The 21,333-nt window shown below is 37.9% G+C and overlaps 1 protein-coding gene across 17 annotated transcripts in view; it reads right to left on the bottom strand.

Annotated features, from left to right (window-relative positions):
- CC2D2B (coiled-coil and C2 domain containing 2B) overlaps positions 1 to 21,333 on the bottom strand; it is a 107,189-nt gene that overhangs the window by 62,945 nt on the left and 22,911 nt on the right. For 15 of the 17 annotated variants that reach the window (XM_059881986.1, XM_059881992.1, XM_059881987.1 and 12 more), the window contains 6 exons: positions 15,840 to 15,980; positions 13,825 to 13,930; positions 13,510 to 13,628; positions 10,774 to 10,951; positions 2,711 to 2,861; positions 777 to 924 (listed from right to left, as the gene is read on the bottom strand). In XM_059881986.1, the coding sequence (XP_059737969.1) occupies positions 777 to 924; positions 2,711 to 2,861; positions 10,774 to 10,951; positions 13,510 to 13,628; positions 13,825 to 13,930; positions 15,840 to 15,980 (843 nt within the window). The remainder of the gene's footprint in view (positions 1 to 776; positions 925 to 2,710; positions 2,862 to 10,773; positions 10,952 to 13,509; positions 13,629 to 13,824; positions 13,931 to 15,839; positions 15,981 to 21,333) is intronic. The other 2 variants (XM_059882001.1, XM_059882002.1) reach the window with 2 other exon arrangements.

Below are 21,333 nucleotides of genomic sequence, written 5' to 3'. Positions count from 1 at the left end.
CTGGTGAACAATGACATTTTTACTGTCTCCATAGTTTTACCTTTCCCATAATGTCATATAGTTGGATCTAGCCTGTTTTTTAAAAAATATGTGTTTTATTTTTTAAATAAATAAATAAAAAAAAAAACATGTGTTTAGATGGGGAGGGAAAAGGCTATCCTTTTGTTATTATCATTCATTAATTTCTTTAATGATGAGATCTTTTGGCCCTTTAAATGTGTCATCTTACTCAAACATAGCACAGTATATAAGCCAGCATTATGATCATTTTTATAGAATTCTACTGTACTTCTAGTAATACTGTTTGTGGATAGGGTCTAGAAGTTAACTCCAATTTCTCTAGGAAGTTGTGGGATATAGATGAAATTTCTATGTCCAGAAATTTCTTCCAAAAAATTGATAATGCAAAAAATCATTTTTTTTACATAATCCAGAATGACTGGGAGAGATAAAGGTCCCAGAAATCAAATTCTTGGGAGTCCTGGCCTTTGCCTACACAGTCTAAGGAATGTGGAACCGCCTCTGTCATCATCCATGTGGCTCTAATCCTAAACATTGAAGAGACACATTCTCTTACACGTAAAGACACTTATTGCTTTAGCGGAGTGATTACAAATGAAATAAATATTTTATATATTTACAAATACAAATAAAAATAAAGCAACATCCAAGTAAACTAAACTGTTCCTACCATTTATCTAGAGTTTCCGTTTTGTAGGCTTTGTGTGATGCTTTGCTGAGGACTGGCATTATTTTTCAAGCATAAAGTTTATTACCTGCAGAAAGCAGATCGTAACGACTGTGACACAGGTGTCAGAGGAACACCATTTTCATCTAAGGCCCATGATAGAGAATAGCTTAGTTTTCCTGACGTCAAAAGACAAAGTTCTTCAGTTCCATTTTCCTCAAGAAGAAAGGGCACATCTGTTTATAAACGGTATTAAAAACATAGGAATATTTGAGCACATTACAGTTTTTTTTCCCCTTTTACATGTTCCTGGAACCCCAGAAATACAAAGTTTATGCTGACTGCAGGCTCTATTCTTACAGCTCTCCTTCAACTCCTACCCAAAATCCCTCAAGGCAGACTGTTTCAAACAGACTACAAACAAGAGGAGAGAGAATTTATCTGAACACGTTTTCAAACCATTCTTTCTGGGAGTGGCTGCCAGCAAGGAAAAAAAACATTGGCAGCAAAAAAAAAAAGGCTTTCCAATGTGGTTCAGTGGTAAAGAATCTGCCTGCCAATGTAGGATCAGGAGATGTGGGTTTGATCCCTGACAGGGGGCAGGGGGGTGGGGGGAAAGATCCCCTGCAGTAGGAAATGGCAACACACTTCAGTATTCTTGCCTGGGAAACTCCATGGCGGGCTGCAGTCCACAGGGTCACAAAGAATCTGACACAACCAGCAACTGAGCACGCGTGCTGGCAGAGAAAGAGCTGCCGTTTGGCTCCTTTCCTACATTCTTCAATTTTATCCCTCTGCTCATCTTCTTTCTCAGTCTCCAGAGAGCTCAGTGGTATTTCTTGAAACTTCTGCCAAGTGCTTAGTGCCTCCTAAATTTTTCTAAGTCTTTTCTCCTGGGTCTCCACAACCTGCTTTTCTGCTCCATCTGGACTTTATCTAAGCAGACTACATTCCTCCCTCGTTTTCTCTACTTTCCTTGCTCCTTTGCCTGCTTATTTCCTTCTCTCTCCTCCTTGCTCACCCATTCACACTCCCTTTCTTTTCACCAGATGGACACAGCAATTACAACACCCCAGGGAAGGTGAGAGAGAAGGCAACCGTGGGAGACGAGGAATGACAGCATTCTGGCAGACATGCTAACGTAAATTGCAGGAGGAGGAAAATCAACTGAAAGCCAGTAAAAAAAAGTCCCTTCTTCTCTCCTGTCTCTTATCTCTTCTTTTCTCTCTCCTCTTCCTTCCTCCCCTATTCAGTTCAAAGATGAATCAACATGTCCTGGAGCATCTTCAGGCTTTACTAAAGCTCAGACCATTTGGTGGGCTTCCCTGGTGGCTCAGCTAATAAAGAATCCACCTGCCATGCTGGAGACCCAGGTTTGATCCTTGCAGAAGGGAATGGCAACCCACTCCAGTGTTCTGGCCTGGAGAATTCCACGGACCATGGGGTTTGCAGAGTTGGACACGACTGAGGGACTTTGACTTCACTTCAAAGTGTGGCACTCACATTATACAAAGCACAGTGCTCTTGTCTCAGATGCCCTAGGAAAAGCAAAGGAGCTTGTCCCAAAGTTTAGATTTCCCAAAGATCTGATTCAAGTCAAAGTTTTAAAAATTAGTTTACTCTCTGGAAGAACTTAATTCATTTTAACCTAACACTGTGAATACAGGATTCCTTTTTAATGTTTTTTTTAATTGTGGTAAATGTCACATAATGTAAAATGTACTATTTTAACAACATTTAACTGTACATTTCAGTGGCACTAAGTACATTCACATGGCTGTGCAATTCTCACCATCTCCCGAACTTTTCACTTCTCTAAACTGAATCTCTGTCCCCATTGAACACTAAATCCTCATTCTCCCTTCCCACCCCACAACCCACCACCCCCAGCCCCTGGCATCTACCAACATGTTTTATGACTCTATGAATAGGATTCTTTATTCATATGAATGACCCAGGGTCATTTAGGAAACAGAACTCATGAAGGAAATAGGAGGGAAGATATATTTTTAATAAACTTACTGCTTCCTACTTCTCCATATGCAGGTATGACCAGTTTATCAGAGCTAAATTCTAGATATTCCAAAATAGTTTTGCTTTTCAACTCTGTGCTGTTAGGTAAGGGTAAATATAGTTTTGCCAATAAGCATGTCCTTTTACTTATTTCATAAACCTAAATATAAAAGAAATGATTGATAACTCACTGAAAGTACAAAATAGAAAAAAACTAAAACAAAGATAATCACTAACATAATTCTTTTAAAAATACTAGAATGTAAAATAGGTATTTACCTAGAGCCTTTGATCCACATGACTATGATAAAATTAGGTAATCTTATGTGTTTAAAAGTATAGTGCCTTTCACTGGTTTCAAAGAAAATCACTTGAATAAAAGGATTAGAAATATAGTTCCGGGAATTCAGTACATATAACACAATACCCAAAGAACTTACTTTTGTGTAGCACTTTAAAAGTCCTTTATCTTATTAAAACCTGATAAAAATTACAAGAAATGGCCATTACTCTTCCCATTTTATAAATGAAGAAATGAAATCTCTATATGAAACTCTATTAACTTTTATTAAAAGTGATAGAAACTCAGGTTGAATTGCCTAAAAAAAAAGGGAGAGTTGTTGGCTCATGGAGTCCAAGGACAGATTAAACAAGCTATGTAGCAGGAAAGGGAGGAAAAGTCCCAGAAGAAGGAGTAAGGGAGGCGCTGAGTATGCTGTTCTTCAGACATCTACTGAGTAGGTCTTATGATTCTGCTATGCTTTCTACTAGAATTTCATCACTGCCGTAACTACAAACTCAAATTTTTTCAACAGGAAAATCTTATCTTGACTTATACTCTGTTATCAGTGTCTGGGGAAGCAGTGATATGTGCTCTAAGGAAAAGAAAATCAAGGAGGGCAAATGCCCCTTAAAAAATGGAAAAGAATGTACCAACCAAAAGGACAGTTGATAATCAAGAAGGCAGAGAAAAACGCAAGACAAAGAGGCAAATATTTTTCTGGTCATCTAAATACTGTTTCTATAAGAGTGAATTTAAGCCAACACACTGGTCCCTTTGCCAAAGGCATTGCTAATACAGAAAGGTTTGCAGGGGCTATAGCTAATTATAGCTAATGGATTTTAAGCATTTACATCTCTGAAAAGAAATTCTTATTGTAAATTAGTAAACTGGCTAATTCCAGAAAATTGCAGAGGAAGGTAAGCTTCCAAACTCATTCTATGAGGCCACCATCACCCTAATACCAAAACCTGACAAAGATCCCACAAAAAAAGAAAACTACAGGCCAATATCACTGATGAACATAGACGCAAAAATCCTAAACAAAATTCTAGCAATCAGAATCCAACAACATATTAAAAAGATCATACACCATGACCAAGTGGGCTTTATCCCAGGGATGCAAGGATTCTTCAATATCCGCAAATCAATCAAGGTAATACACCACATTAACAAATTGAAAAATAAAAACCATATGATTATCTCAATAGATGCAGAGAAAGCCTTTGACAAAATTCAACATCCATTTATGATAAAAACTCTCCAGAAAGCAGGAATAGAAGGAACATACCTCAACATAAAAGCTATATATGACAAACCCACAGCAAACATTATCCTCAATGGTGAAAAGTTGAAAGTATTTCCTCTAAAGTCAGGAACAAGACAAGGATGGCCACTCTCACCATTACTATTCGACATAGTTCTGGAAGTTTTGGCCACAGCAATCAGAGCAGAAAAAGAAATAAAAGGAATCTAAATTGGAAAGGAAGAAGTAAAACTCTCACTATTTGCAGATGACATGATCCTCTACATAGAAAACCCTAAAGACTCCACCAGAAAATTACTAGAACTAATCAATAATTATAGTAAAGTTGCAGGATATAAAATCAACACACAGAAATCCCTTGCATTCCTATACACTAATAATGAGAAAACAGAAAGAGAAATTAAGGAAACAATTCCATTCACCATTGCAACAGAAAGAATAAAATACTTAGGAATATATCTACCTAAAGAAACTAAAGACCTATATATAGAAAACTGTAAAACACTGGTGAAAGAAATCAAAGAGGACACTAATAGATGGAGAAATATACCATGTTCATGGGTTGGAATAATCAATATAGTGAAAATGAGTATACTACCCAAAGCAATTTATAGATTCAATGCAATCCCTATCAAGCTACCAACGGTATTCTTCACAGAGCTAGAACAAATCATTTCACAATTTGTATGGAAATACAAAAAACCTCGAATAGCCAAAGCAATCTTGAGAAAGAAGAATGGAACTGGAGGAATCAACCTACCTGACTTCAGGCTCTACTACAAAGCCACAGTTATCAAGACAGTATGGTACTGGCACAAAGACAGAAATATAGATCAATGGAACAAAATAGAAAGCCCAGAGATAAATCCACGCACATATGGACACCTATCTTTGACAAAGGAGGCAAGAATATACAATGGATTAAAGACAATCTCTTTAACAAGTGGTGCTGGGAAATCTGGTCAACCACTTGTAAAAGAATGAAACTAGAACACCTTCTAACACCATACACAAAAATAAACTCAAAATGGATTAAAGATCTCAATGTAAGACCAGAAACTATAAAACTCCTAGAGGAGAACATAGGCAAAACACTCTCCGACATACATCACAGCAGGATCCTCTATGACCCACCTCCCAGAATATTGGAAATAAAAGCAAAAATAAACAAATGGGACCTAATTAAACTTAAAAGCTTCTGCACATCAAAGGAAACTATTAGCAAGGTGAAAAGGCAGCCTTCAGAATGGGAGAAAATAATAGCAAATGAAGCAACTGACAAACAACTAATCTCAAAAATATACAAGCAACACCTACAGCTCAACTCCAGAAAAATAAATGACCCAATCAAAAAATGGGCCAAACAATTAAATAGACATTTCTCCAAAGAAGACATACAGAGGGCTAACAAACACATGAAAAGATGCTCAACATCACTCATTATCAGAGAAATGCAAATCAAAACCACTATGAGGTACCATTTCACGCCAGTCAGAATGGCTGCGATCCAAAAGTCTACAAGCAATAAATGCTGGACAGGGTGTGGAGAAAAGGGAACCCTCTTACACTGTTGGTGGGAATGCAAACTAGTACAGTCACTATGGAGAACAGTGTGGAGATTCCTTAAAAAACTGGAAATAGAACTGCCTTATGATCCAGCAATCCCACTGCTGGGCATACACACTGAGGAAACCAGAAGGGAAAGAGACACGCGTACCCCAATGTTCATCGCAGCACTGTTTATAATAGCCAGGACATGGAAGCAACCTAGATGCCCATCAGCAGATGAATGGATAAGAAAGCAGTGGTACATATACACAATGGAGTATTACTCAGCCATTAAAAAGAATACATTTGAATCAGCTCTAATGAGGTGGATGAAACTGGAACCTATTATACAGAGTGAAGCCAGAAAGAAAAACACCAATACAGTATACTAACGCATATATATGGAATTTAGAAAGATGCTAACAATAACCCTGTGTACGAGACAGCAAAAGAGACACTGATGTATAGAACAGTCTTCTGGACTCTGTTGGAGAGGGAGAGGGTGGGATGATTTGGGAGAATGGCATTGAAACATGTATAATATCATGTATGAAACGAGTTGCCAGTCCAGGTTCGATGCACGATACTGGATGCTTGGGACTGGTGCACCGGGACAACCCAGAGGGATGGTATGGGGAGGGAGGAGGGAGGAGGGTTCAGGATGGGGAACAAATGTATACCTGTGGAGGATTCATTTCGATATTTGGCAAAACTAATACAATATTGTAAAGTTTAAAAAAAAAAAACAAAACAAAACTAAAAAAATAAATAAAAAGAGACAATGAACTGACAAATATATTCAAATATTCAGTTGGCATTCTGATTTTACACATCAATCATGCGGACTTGTTTAGGGTATGTCCATGCATTCTCATGGAACTGTCAAATTCACTTTGGAGGCCAGATCCTGGACAGCAGCAGATGTAAAGGAAAAGAATGACACCTGTAATCTCTCAGGAGACAACTTGTCCCCAGTGGCAGCTATCAACACCTGTGTAGCTGAGATGATGTGTAGAGAATAAAAATAGGCATTATAAGTGGAGAAACTGTAATATTAAAAAAGTCTAAGTAGGGAATTGCAAAAATATATGGGAAAAAAACAAACAGTTCAGTTTGGCTGAAGTTTTCATTCCAATCCCAAAGAAAGGCAATGCCAAAGAATGCTCAAACTACTGCAAAATTGCACTCATCTCACACGCTCGTAAAGTAATGCTCAAAATTCTCCAAGCCAGGCTTCAGCAATATGTGAACCGTGAACTTCTAGATGTTCAAGCTGGTTTTAGAAAAGGCAGAGGAACCAGAGATCAAATTGCCAACATCCGCTGGATCATAGAAAGCGCAAGAGAGTTCCAGAAAGACATTTATTTCTGCTTTATTGACTATTCCAAAGCCTTTGACTGTGTGGATCACAATAAACTGTGGAAAATTCTTCAAGAGATGGGAATACCAGACCACCTGACCTGCCTCTTGAGAAACCTATATGCAGGTCAGTTCAGTTCACTTCAGTCACTCAGTCGTGTCCGACTCTTTGCAACCTCATGAATCACAGCACGCCAGGCCTCCCTGTCCATCACCAACTCCCGGAGATCACTCAAACTCATGTCCATCGAGTCGGTGATGCCATCCAGCCATCTTATCCTCTGTCGTCCCCTTCTCCTCCTGCCCCCAATCCCTCCCAGCATCAGGGTCTTTTCCAATGAGTCAACTCTTCGCATGAAGTGGCCAAAGTATTGGAGTTTCAGTTTTAGCATCATTCCTTCCAATGAACACCCAGGACTGATCTCCTCTAGAATGGACTGGTTGGACCTCCTTGCAGTCCAAGGGACTCTCAAGAGTGTTCTCCAACACCACAGTTCAAAAGCATCAATTCTTTGGCGCTCAGCTTTCTTCACAGTCCAACTCTCACATCCATACATGACCACTGGAAAAACCATAGCCTTGACTAGACGGATCTTTGTTGGCAAAGTAGTATCTCTGCTTTTCAATATGCTGTCTAGGTTGGTCATAACTTTCCTTCTAAGGAGTAAGCGTCTTTTAATTTCATAGCTGCAGTCACTATCTGCAGTGATTTTGGAGCCCCAAAAAATAAAGTCTGACACTGTTTCCACTGTTTCCCCATCTATTTCCCATGAAGAGATGGGACAAGATGCCATGATCTTAGTTTACTGAATGTTGAGCTTTAAGCCAACTTTTTCACTCTCCACTTTCACTTTCATCAAGAGGCTTTTTAGTTCCTCTTCACTTTCTGCCATAAGGGTTGTGTCATCTGCATATCTGAGGTTATTGATATTTCTCCCGGCAATCTTGATTCCAGCTTGTGCTTCTTCCAGCCCAGCGTTTCTCATGATGTACTCTGCATATAAGTTAAATAAGCAGGGTGACAATATACAGCCTTGACATACTCCTTTTCTAATTTGGAACCAGTCTGTTGTTCCCATGTCCAGTTCTAACTGTTGCTTCCTGACCTATAGGTTTCTCAAGAGGCAGGTCAGGTGGTCTGGTATTCCCATCTCTTGAAGAATTTTCCACAGTTTATTGTGGTCCACAGAGTCAAAGGCTTTGGCATAGTCAATAAAACAGAAATAGATGTTTTTCTGGAACTCTCTTGCTTTTTTGATGATCCAGCAGATGTTGGCAATTCGATCTCTGGTTCCTCTGCCTTTTCTAAAACCAGCTTGAACATCTGGAATTTCACAGTTCACATATTGCTGAAGCCTGGCTTGCAGAATTTTGAGCATTACTTTACTAGCATGTGAGATGAGTCAGGAAGATCAGGAAGATATGCAGGTCAGGAAGCAACAATTAGAACTGGACATGGAACAACAGACTGGTTCCAAATTAGAAAAGGAGTACGTCAAGGCTGTATATTGTCACCCTGCTTATTTAACTTATATGCAGAGTACATCATGAGAAACGCTGGGCTGGAAGAAGCACAAGCTGGAATCAAGATTGCCGGGAGAAATATCAATAACCTCAGATATGCAGATGACACAACCCTTATGGCAGAAAGTGAAGAGGAACTAAAAAGCCTCTTGATGAAAGTGAAAGAGGAGAGTGAAAAAGTTGGCTTAAAGCTCAACATTCAGTAAACTAAGATCATGGCATCTGGTCCCATCTCTTCATGGGAAATAGATGGGGAAACAGTGGAAACAGTGTCAGACTTTATTTTTTGGGGCTCCAAAATCACTGCAGATAGTGACTGCAGCTATGAAATTAAAAGACGCTTACTCCTTAGAAGGAAAGTTATGACCAACCTAGATAGCATATTGAAAAGCAGAGATACTACTTTGCCAACAAAGATCCGTCTAGTCAAGGCTATGGTTTTTCCAGTGGTCATGTATGGATGTGAGAGTTGGACTGTGAAGAAAGCTGAGCGCCAAAGAATTGATGCTTTTGAACTGTGGTGTTGGAGAACACTCTTGAGAGTCCCTTGGACTGCAAGGAGGTCCAACCAGTCCATTCTAGAGGAGATCAGTCCTGGGTGTTCATTGGAAGGAATGATGCTAAAACTGAAACTCCAGTACTTTGGCCACTTCATGCGAAGAGTTGACTCATTGGAAAAGACCCTGATGCTGGGAGGGATTGGGGGCAGGAGGAGAAGGGGACGACAGAGGATAAGATGGCTGGATGGCATCACCGACTCGATGGACATGAGTTTGAGTGATCTCCAGGTGATGGACAGGGAGGCCTGGCGTGCTGTGATTCATGAGGTTGCAAAGAGTAGGACACGACTGAGTGACTGAACTGAACTGAACTGAACTGAAGAAGGAAAGAAAAATAATAATAAAATTAGAAATGTAGGTTCCTATGTGTTCATCAAGGGCATATAGATTCATTTAGCAATTCATGCAGCTGTTAATGGTGTGAATTATCCCTAGATAGACTCATTTCTTTCTCTGCCTCTTAGTTTGTTAGGATCATGTGCTAATTGATGATGATGAAGGATTCAAAATCTACACCTACTTATTTTGGGAGAGGGGGCAATTTTAAACTTCAAGAGGTTAGATTATAATATCATAATTTATTTTAGATACAATAGTAGGAAAGTGTAGTCAGTATATTTTCAAAATAAAGATTTCAACAATGTAGACCCATGGCAGATTCATGTCAATGTATGGCAACAACCACTACAATATTATAAGGTAATTAGCCTCCAATTAAAATTAATTAATTAATTAAAAAATGTCAACAGAGGTACATTTTAAAATGATAGTAACTTAATAGCACAGATGAATAAAATGAATACAGCTTTTGATCAGGGATAGCACAAAGTTATTCTAGGCATTGAAAAATAACTGATTTAGATTTGTAATAATAATCTCCCCATGTCTCAGACTCCACTCCATACTCATATAACACAAATCTTTACTCCTCCTAACTTTTCTTCCAGGTTTAGGTTCAAGTTTAACTCTTAAGCATCAGCCATCAAGACTTGTTGTCTAGATTCCATTACTGTTTCTAATTTGTCTTCATCATCATATTTTCTTCTTTTAGTGCCGGGATTCTTATGATGGGGTCTTTGGGAAGGGATCAGGGGTCTGCTACATATGTGTTTCTTCATCAGATTTTTAAAAAAAATTTTTTAGAAGATGAACAAATATATCAAGAGACTGAAATCACCAAGCCAAGGTTGGGGCAATTTGAAGAAATTATTCAACATTGACAATTGCTATACTACTCATAGTTTAAACAACTTTCTTTCTTTCACCTCTTCCACCTCACTAATAAATGAATAATGCTGCACGTCTAGGGTTGGCAAGAATTATAGCAGGAAAGAAGTATTTAGAACAACTGCAAACCAAATAATTTTGTACTTAAAGCATAAAAGACTACTGATGAATTATAAGTATATTCTCTATAAATATTAATATCTTATCTTAATATATCTTAATATAAAAAACATAATAGTAACTAACAAGAAATTTTAAATTATGTATTGTATAAAATAATATACAAAATTAAATGACAATGGCATACCTCCAAGCAAATTGTTTCAGGCCAATATATTAACTGAATATTGAAAATTTGCTGAAACATGACTTTAAAATCAAACTGTAGAGGAGATACTGAAGTGCAAGAAACCTGTTTATCGTTGTATAAGATTTTAATAAAATATTTAAGCTTTTGAATTTTGGCTCTCCTCTTTTGTTCGTACCTAAAAATTAAATAAACCTTTAAGAGACCCTTGAAAAGCAAACCAGATATAAAATATTATTCTTTTCAAAATATACCTCAACATATTAAAATGTGGTAATTTTAGAGGACAAATGTTATCTTTAAGCCCAATAACATTTGCCTATCTCTTATCCACAGACAAGAAATTTCTCCTATAAAGAAATTTCTTTAAAAAGATGTTAACTCAAAAACAGAAAAAGAACTAAATTAAAGTACCATAAATCATTCAACTATTTATTTTACTAAATTATAACTTAAAGAGATTATAACACACCCATTATAAAATGTTTTATGAGAGGAAAAAACTGAGGGACTTAGGAATGAGGGTGAGGGAGCTTGCATCAAGAATTCAAAAATATTTTCAAACTTTTAAAACACACACACACATTATGTTTTCAATAACCTCAAGCAGGTGCCTCTAAGACAACAGCCTTGCTGTGTCCTCTTAAAGGTCTTTGTGAATCTCTTTAGGCTTTAGGTTATATATTCTTTTTTTCCAGGACATTGTTTCTCTGAACCCAAAGATCAGAGGCCAGGCAGAAAGGTTAACTTCTTGGGGTACTATGACAACACTTTTTGGGGAAAAAATGGATCCATTCAATAATATGAACTCCTAAGGCATCTTCCCTCCACCCATTCATTCATTCTCTCAACCAACATTTATTGACTATCTTCTCAGATACAAGTCAATTGACCTAATGACAGGTAAGATTTGATCCTGATTTTCAGAAGGTAAAAGACTAGTTGGAAGATAAGCCATAGGCTGAAACATAAAATTCCCTTCTGTTCTCCACCCTGATCATCCTATTGGCCAGCATAGCTGCCCATCTTCTCTATAATCTTCTCAAAAGGGTATGGGACAAAAGATTACTTATTCTTCCTATCTCCCTGGTGGTCTTTTTTTAACTTCCTCCCAATTACCTTTAAAGAAATAGTAATAGTTTCATAAAATATGTCCCTTACGTTATCCTCTGAGAGTAGTTTAAATAATGAGCTTATCTACTGATTATGAGAATTTGTTAATTCGGGATTATCTTCATCTTCACGAAATCTTGCCTTTTCGCACCTGTAAACTCATTTTGCTGCTGCTGCTGCTAAGTCGCTTCAGTCGTGTCCGACTCTGTGCGACCCCATAGACAGCAGCCCACCAGGCTCCCCTGTCCCTGGGATTCTCCAGGCAAGAACACTGGAGTGGGTTGCCATTTCCTTCTCCAATGCATGAAAGTGAAAAGTGAAAGTGAAGTTGCTCAGTCGTGTCTGACTCTAGCGACCCCATGGACTGCAGCCTACCAGGCTCCTCCGTCCATGGGATTTTCCAGGCAAAAGTACTGGAGTGGGGTGCCATTGCCTTCTCCGAAACTCTTTTTAATGTTCCCTTAATCCATGTACTCCTTTTATCTCTCTCTTTGACATAACCATATTATTCTTTTCTAAAGACTCAATTCTTATTCAACTGGACATTTTCAGTGGATAATGACAGCAATGCCCCATGACAGCAATAGCTGTGAAAAGATATAAAGCATTTAATTTCCTTTTGCCTTGACTTCCTCTAAGTTTTAGCTTAGCCTTTCCAGCACAAATATCTTCTTCCTTCTTTTTCTCCTCTTTATTTCCAACTTCCATTTTATGGCTGTTCTCTTATCCTTATTTAGATGGTCCTTTTGTGGGCATCTTACCCAAGAAATTATCTTGGGCCCCTTTTTGGAAGTAGGTGTAGAACAAATAAAAATTGCTTCACTGCTCTACCTCTCTAGTCAGAAAGAAGGTAATGATGATTTTGCCTTTGTGTTTGCCACTCTTTATGTTCATTTAAAAGTTTAACCACTTATTCATTCATTTAATGAACATGAATATTTACTGGACACCCACTATCTTCCAACACTGCACTAAATGATGCACATTCACAGTATTCAAAGATGAACTGGTACCAAATGTTTCATGGGACAGAGGTTGTACCTAGTTCAGTGCTCTAAGTTGCTACATCCTCTTTAAGGGAGATGAGATCCAAAGGCTTAGAGATGGGAGAAACGGGGATTGGCATGATATCTGTTATGCATGAATTTCCTAGGAATAGAAAGAAAACCTTAAAGGTCAAGGAAGAAGTCACAACTGGGAAAGAAAGAAGCTTGTATTGTCCAAGTAGAAAAATTTTCCAGAGGGTCCTTTCTAATCAGAACATTTTCTATGAAAGCCAGGAGATCCTTCAACAAGCAAGGATGACCATATAATCCTATTTTTCACAGTGGCTTTATAGTCCACCTATTTATACCTGAACAAAAATTATTACCATAGCAAAACAAAAACCAATCATCACACCAAACTGGTTTATGTCCCACCTCAGTCATAAATTAGAAGTTCAATACCCATCTCTAAAATGAGGATAATATCATAGAACTATGGTAGCAATTAAAAGTGCAAATTCATTTTTTAAACTTAGCAATCAGGAAATCTAACATTATTAAACAATACAGTATCTAGATAACATATAATGAAGAAAAATAATCTGAAAGTGCTTATAATAATTTTGAAAATGCTTACAGTGAACATCTAGATAAGTTTGTTAATTCTGCTGTGAAAGAAAGTTGTGGTATCACGGTAATTGGATTTACTATTTCAGTATCTGTTTCTTCAAATTCTGAAGCTAAATATGAGAAGCTCTAGAAACAGAAAAAGAAATAATTTATAATGTAAATTCACTGTTTAGGACAATTATTCTTAAAATTCAACTTTTTTATTTGTCATTTCATTGGGTAACTATTATAAATATCAAGATTTCCTATTCTATCACTATTCTATCAAACAAATATTATAACCAGTTAGGATGAGTTGAATGTTATTTTGCAGTGTAAATACCTCCTGTTTCTTCCTGTTCTTAAATGCTTTTCCTTCAGTTTTCTTCTCAGTCCCAGACATTTTTGACAATTCTTGTTTTTGTTCATCACATTTATTCATTTTCAACCTTATTAATAAAAAAATAGAATTATTTAAAACAGAAATATGGAATTATTTGAGTTGTTAGAGATATTGCCAACACACTACACACATACATCACAATCTCTTACATTAAATAATTTTACATCCCAAGGAATTTGTCAGTATGATACACATACATATGCTGCTGCTAAGTCGCTTCAGTCGTGTCTGACTCTGTGCGACCCCATAGACAGAAGCCCACCAAGCTCCCCCGTCCCTGGGATTCTCCAGGCAAGAACACCAGAGTGGGTTGCCATTTCCTTCTCCAATGCATGAAAAGTGAAAAGTGAAAGTGAAGTCGCTCAGTTGTGTCCGACCCTCAGCGACCCCATGGACTGCAGCTTACCAGGCTCCTCCATCCATGGGAGTTTCCAGGCAGGAATACTGGAGTGGGGTGCCATTGCCTTCTCCTACACATACATATATATGCATATAAATATAATATTTCATAAGCTTGTTCTCAGTTTTCACAGATTTCTCCCTACTTATTAAATACTACCAGGGAAGCCCAGTTAATTTACTGTTAGTATTTTTATGCCCTTTCTAAGGATATTAAGAAACCTCTCTGGTGAGAATAAGGAACCAATGGGGATGGAAGATATAAATTTAAGGGCATAACCCATGCTTCCTCTCATTTTTTTTTTTAATTTTTGGCCGCAACACGTAGCATGTAGGATCTTAGTTCCTCGACCAGGGATTGAACTCACACCCCTTGCATGGTTAAGCATGGAGTCTTAACCCCTGGACCACCAAGCAAGTGGTAGTCCAAGTGGACCAAGCAAGTCCCTCTCGTATTTCTTAAGCTGTGAACATGAGCATGTGTAAGGGCAAGACACTATAGCAACAGTAAGTGGTAAATCAGGTATACTCCTTGGGGTTTATGCATAAACAGTAAGGAATTCATGACATTACTACTACCAACACAGTGACTGCCGCCACCACCACCACCTACTACTGCTGCACCACTACACTACTGCCACTATTCCTGCCACCACCACTCACAACTACTCTGTATTACTCCCACTTCTATGAGGACCACCACCACCACCAACTACTACTGCTGTCCTACTATTATTTCTACAACTACTACCACCACCACCACCAACTACTACTACAACTACTACTATTACCACTAGCTAACTCAAACATTGTACTTACGAAGTACATGCCAGGCAATGTTCTAAGTACTTTACACGTATTAACTCACTTAATTCTCACAGCAACCCCACGAAGTAGGTTTTACTATTATTCCTCTTCCATTAGTAGTCCAGCAAAACCCCAGTTATCTGGAACACTTTCAGATGGCAGGGGTTTACACTTTTCAGCAAAAAGTTCAGTCTTTAAATTTTAATCTTTTAAAAAGGAGATTCTTTGATATTATATACTCTGTTGGGAATAGCAAATGGTGCAGTTGCTCTGCGGAGAAGGCAATGGCACTCCACTCCAGTACTCTTGCCTGGAAAATCCCATGGATGGAAGAGCCTGGTAGGCTGCAGTCCATGGGGTCGCTGAGTCGGACACGACTGAGCGACTTCACTTTCACTTTTCACTTTCATGCATTGGAGAAGGAAATGGCAATCCACTCCAGTGTTCTTGCCTGGAGAATCCCAGGGACGGGGGAGCCTGATGGGCTGCTGTCTATGGGGTCGCACAGAGTCGGACATGACTGAAGCAACTTAGCAGCAGCAGCAGCAGCAGCAGCAGTTGCTCTGGGAAACAGTTGTCTTAAAGCTGTAACTACTGTTTATATATTCATTATACATTATACAAATTCTTTGTTGACTACATCAAGCAGTTGACTAACTTCTGGATTTTTTCCCAGTTTCTGTTAATTCCCAGTGATTAGTGGGCAACTCCTCAGGAGACCTATAAGAACAAACAGAGCAGCCACTCACCTCTGAAACTGTAACTTTACTGAAGTGCTTGTAAACCCTTGTCGTTGTCGAAGGGATTTTATCTGTTTCCAAGTCCGTAATATACTGTGTAGCAGGGAAAAGTCCTTTTCCTTTTCTAATTCATAGAGTTGTTTTGTATCACTACAACAATAATGTTAGATTAAAAATTAGTGAACTGGGCATATACCCAGAGAAAACTAGAATTCAAAAAGACACATGCACCCCAATGTTCATGCACTACTATTTACCATAGCCAGGACATGGAAACAGCCTAAATCTATCAACAGAGGAATGGATAACGAAGATGTGGTACATATACACAGTGGAGTATCACTGTCACAAAAGGAGTGAAATTGGGTCATTTGTAGAGACATGGATGGATTGAGAGACAAAGCAAATATCACATATGAATGCATATATTAATACATGGAATTTGAAAAACACGGTATAAGCAATCTATTTACAAATCAGAAATAGAGATACAGGTGTACAGAACAAACATATGGATACCAAAGGGGAAAAGGAGGGTGGGTGGGTGAATTGGGATATTGGAATTGACATACATACACTATTGATACTGTGTATAAAATAGATAACGAGAAACCACTGTATAGCACAGGAAAATCTACTCAGTGCTCTGCAGTGACCAAAACGCGAAGGAAATCCAAGAGAGGGGAGATATATATATATATATGATTCACTTTGCTGTACAGTAGAAACTAACACAACATTGTAAAGCAACCAGACTCTAATGAAAAAAAACAAATCATGTTAGTGGATTAGAGCTACAAGTCATTACAAATGGCTTCAAACAATTTATTGCACTAACTCTTCTGGGCTCCCCACCTCATTTTTTTTTTTTTTTTTCCATTTTACTCACATCTTCATATAGAGAATGAAATTCCATTTAGAAATTTATGCATCTTTAAGATTTTTCACTATTCAAAGTACTCTACTAAAATCCATGTATTTCCAGGTTTTCTTAACATTCTGTAGTATATTTATCATAGTTTTTTCAGATTAACAATCAGAACTACTGCTTCAAATTTAGAAGTACTTTGCCTGATGGGATAGTGAGCATACTACTTGAATATCAAAGTAATATAATCCAGTCTACATAAAAATGGATTGCTTAACCCATTTAGATATATTTAGGCTTAACATCACCATTTTCTTTTGTGCTTTCTCCTTGTCTCATGTTTCTCTGTTCCGTTTCCTCTCTCTCTCTCTTTTTTTTTTTTTTTGCCTTCTTTTGGATCAGTTGAGTATTTTTTATTATCTCATTTTCCTCTTGATTTGGAAACTATATCTTTTTATCCTCTTCCTTTAGAGGTTATAAGTTAAAATTTAAGTCCTTGATTTACTAAAGTCTTAATCGCTAATGCAAATATCTTTAATTACTTTTACCCTTCTCCATTCTTTACTCCATTCTAAAAGTTTTATATTTTACTCTGTTTTTTTATTGAAGTATAGTTGATTTATAATGCCAACTTCTGCTGTACTGCAAAGTGACTCAGTTTTACACATATATATATTCTTTTTAAAATATTCTTTTCCATTATGGTTTATCCCAAGAAATTATATTCAGTTCCTTGTACTATGCAGTAAGACCTTATTGTTTATCCATTCCAAATGCAATGATTTGCATCTACCAACCCTGAATTCCCAGTCCCTTCCTCTCCTTCCCCACTTGGCAACCACAAGTCTGATTGCTATGTCTGTGAGTTAGCTTGTTTTGCAGATAGGTTCACCCTAGATTCCACATAGAAGTGATATCATATGGTATTTGTTTTTCTCTTTCTGACTTACTTCACTCAGTATGACAATCTAGTTTCATCCATGAAACTGCAAACGGCATCATTTTTTATGGCTGAGTAGTATTCCATTGTATATATATGTACCACATCCTTCCTTATCCATTCATCTGTCGATGGACATTTATTATAGGTTATTTACATGTTTTGGCTATTGTGAATAGTCCTACTATGAACATAGGGGTGCATGCATCTTTTTGAATTATAGCTTTACCCAGGTATATGCCCAGAAGTGGGATTGCTGGATCATGTGGTAATATATTTTTAGTTTTCTGAGGAACCTCCATCCTGTTTTCCATAGTGGCTACACCAACACACATTTCCACCAACAAGGTAGGAGGATTCCCTTTTTCCACACTCTCTCCACCGTTTGTTACTTGTAGACTTTTTAATGATGGCCACTTTGACTGGTATGAGGTGGTACCTCATTGCAGTTTCAATTTTCATTTCTCTAATAATTAGTGATGTTGAGTATTTTTCATGTGACTACAGGCCATCTTTACACTTTCTTTGGAGAAATTTATATTTAGGTCTTCTGCCCATTTTTCAATTGGGTTGTTTGGTTTTTTGTTATTGAATTGTACAGGCTATTTATATGTTTTGGAGATTAAGCCCTTGTCAGTCACATCATTGGCAAATATTTTCTCTCATTCTGTAAGTTGTCTTTTTGGGGTTCTTTGGTTTTGTTTTTGTCTGTTTTCTTTGCTGTACAAAAGTCTGTAGTTTGATTAGGGCCTATTTGTTTACTTTTGTTTTTTATTTCTATTTGCCTTGGGAGAGACTTAAGAAAACATTGGTACAATTTATGTCAGAGAATGTTTTGTCTATGCTGTCTTCTAGGAGTTTTATGGTATTATGTCTTACCTTTAAGTCTAAGCCATTTTGTGAACTCTCTAATTTTATGCCTGTAAAACATCATTACATGACTACTCACTGAGACTTATCCACATATTTACCACTCTTTTTACTCCTTAGTCTTTCCTTACTTCCTCAGCATTCTTTATGTCAATGAGTGTTTTTGGCTTTAAGTTTTAGTTAATCTTACCAGTTCAGTTCAGTTCAGTTGCTCAGTCGTGTCCAACTCTTTGCGACCCCATGAATCGCAGCACGCCAGGCCTCCCTGTCCATCACCAACTCCCGGAGTTCACCCAAACTCATGTCCATCGAGTCAGTGATGCCATCCAGCCATCTTATCCTCTGTCGTCCCCTTTTCCTCCTGCCCCCAATCCCTCCCAGCATCAGAGTCTTTTCCAATGAGTCAACTCTTCGCATGAACTGGCCAAAGTACTGGAGTTTCAGCTTATAAACAACAGTAATTTACTGTTTTGTATATACTGATGGTTTCTATTAATTCATTCAACTGCTATTTACAGAGATAGTTCATTATATGCCAGTACTTGTACAAGGCATATGTCAGCTTCCTCAAGTAACAGTGTTTATACTAAACAAGTAACAATGTTTATACTGAACTAGGCTATTCTTGGAGAAGGCAGTGGCACCCCACTCCAGTACTCTTGCCTGGAAAATCCCATGGACGGAGGAGCCTGGTAGGCTGCGGTCCGTGGGGTCGCTAAGATTCAGACACGACTGGGCAAATTCACTTTCACTTTTCACTTTCATGCATTGCAGAAGGAAATGGCAACCCACTCCAGTGTTCTTGCCTGGAGAATCCCAGGGATGGGGGAGCCTGGTGGGCTGCCGTCTATGGGGTCGCACAGAGTTGGACACGACTGAAGTGACTTAGCAGCAACAGCAGCAGGCTATTCTAGGAAACCCAATTATTTAAAACAACTTGCCTCCAGCGGTTAAGAATTTGTAGAGCCATTTTAGGTCAATGGGCAGGGAGTCAGAGAAATTCTTTAACTATCAAATCACTCAGAGTAGTCATATCTTTGTGCAAGTTTAACTTTCTACCCAATAAGTACCTCCCAGAGAGCTTTCCTGCTTTTGGAGATTCCTAAGCACATAATTATGTATTGTCTTTAAATTATTTTTCCAATTATTTTATACTTTCCTAATTTCTCTTCCTAACTAGTCTAGTAGCTAATGATTCCCAAATTGTAGACCATTTTTTAAAATAAGGGTCCTTAACTCTACATACTCACTGAGTGTTGCTTTTAGGTTAAATTAGTAATATATCTTGCACATATGTGTATGCAAACTAGTTCTCAAACATACAAACACTTCAGATAAACATGATTCAAGTAAATTGAAAGGTATCAGTAAATTTGTAATAGTTTTTAATCAACATATTTTTAAATAAATAGATCATATTAATAAAGCTACAGCTACTTTCATGTGATACTTCTATTAAATATTTTTACACAAAAATGTTACAAAAAGTTGGAATCATTTATTTAAGTGCCTAAAGGCTACGGATCTTCAGCAGTCTCACTCCTGGGTATATACCGGAAAACAGGACATCTCTAATTGGAAAAGATACATGCACCCCAATGTTCATAGCAGCAGCGCTTACAACAGCCAGAAGATGGAAACAAACCCCAAGGGTCCATCAACAGATGATTGGTTTAAGGTGTGTATATCCCCTCACACACACAAATATGGAGTATTACTCAGCCATAAAAAAAAAAAGAAATATTATAACTTGCAACAACATACGGACCTACAGGGGCTTTCCAGGTGGCACTAGTGGTAAAGAACCTGCCTGCCAATGCAGGAGGATATAAGAAATGCGGGTTTGATCCCTGGGTCAAGAAGATCTCCTTGGAGAAGGGCATAACAACCCACTCTAGTATTCTTGCCTAGAGAACCCCATGGACAGAGGAGCCTAGTGGCTGCAGTCTACAGGGTCACAAAAAATCAGACACGACTGGAACGACTTAGCATGCACACATGCATGGACCTAGAGAGATTTTACTTAGTGAAGCAAGTCAAAAGGGTATACAAATACTATATAACATCACTTATATGTAGAATCTAAAAAATAACACAAATGAATCTGTATACAGAACAGAAACTCAAAAAAAAAAAAAAAGAACAGAAACTCAGAGACATAGAAAAGAAACAAGGTTACCAAAGGGGAAAAGGAGGGAAGGAGGAACAAATTAGAAGTGTTGGATTAACCCAAACTATTACACATAAAATAGATAAGCAACAAAGACTTACTGCTTAGCACAGGGAATTATATTTGATAAATCTCATAATGGCAAATATTTGATAAAACTTATAATGGAATATTGGAGAAGGCAATGGCACCCCACTCCAGTACTCTTGCCTGGAAAATCCCATGGATGGAGGAGCCTGGTAGGCTGCAGTCCATGGGGTCACTAAGAGTTGGACATGACTGAGCGACTTCACTTTCACTTTTCACTTTCATGCACTGGAGAAGGAAATGGCAACCCACTCCAGTGTTCTTGCCTGGAGAATCCCAGGGACGGGAAGCCTGGTGGGCTGCCGTTCTATGGGGTCGCACAGAGTCAGACATGACTGAAGCGACTTAGCAGCAGCAGCATAATGGAATATAATCTGAAAATTACAATGGAATCACTTGGCTGTATACCTGAAACTAACAAAATATTGTAAATCAGCTATATTTCAATTTTAAAAATAGTAAGGATATTGTTAGTTTCTTATTTTACATCTTCCACAGCATAGTACAATACTTTGTTTAAACAAGCTCCTTAATAAATGCTTGATGAATACAAGAATGTCCTAAAACC

Source organism: Bos taurus, chromosome 26 (genome assembly GCF_002263795.3).
Source record: "Bos taurus isolate L1 Dominette 01449 registration number 42190680 breed Hereford chromosome 26, ARS-UCD2.0, whole genome shotgun sequence".
Classification (NCBI taxonomy): Eukaryota; Metazoa; Chordata; class Mammalia; order Artiodactyla; family Bovidae; genus Bos; species Bos taurus.
Note: the sequence above shows the minus strand (reverse complement) of the source record. Positions and strands in the feature narration are given on the sequence as shown.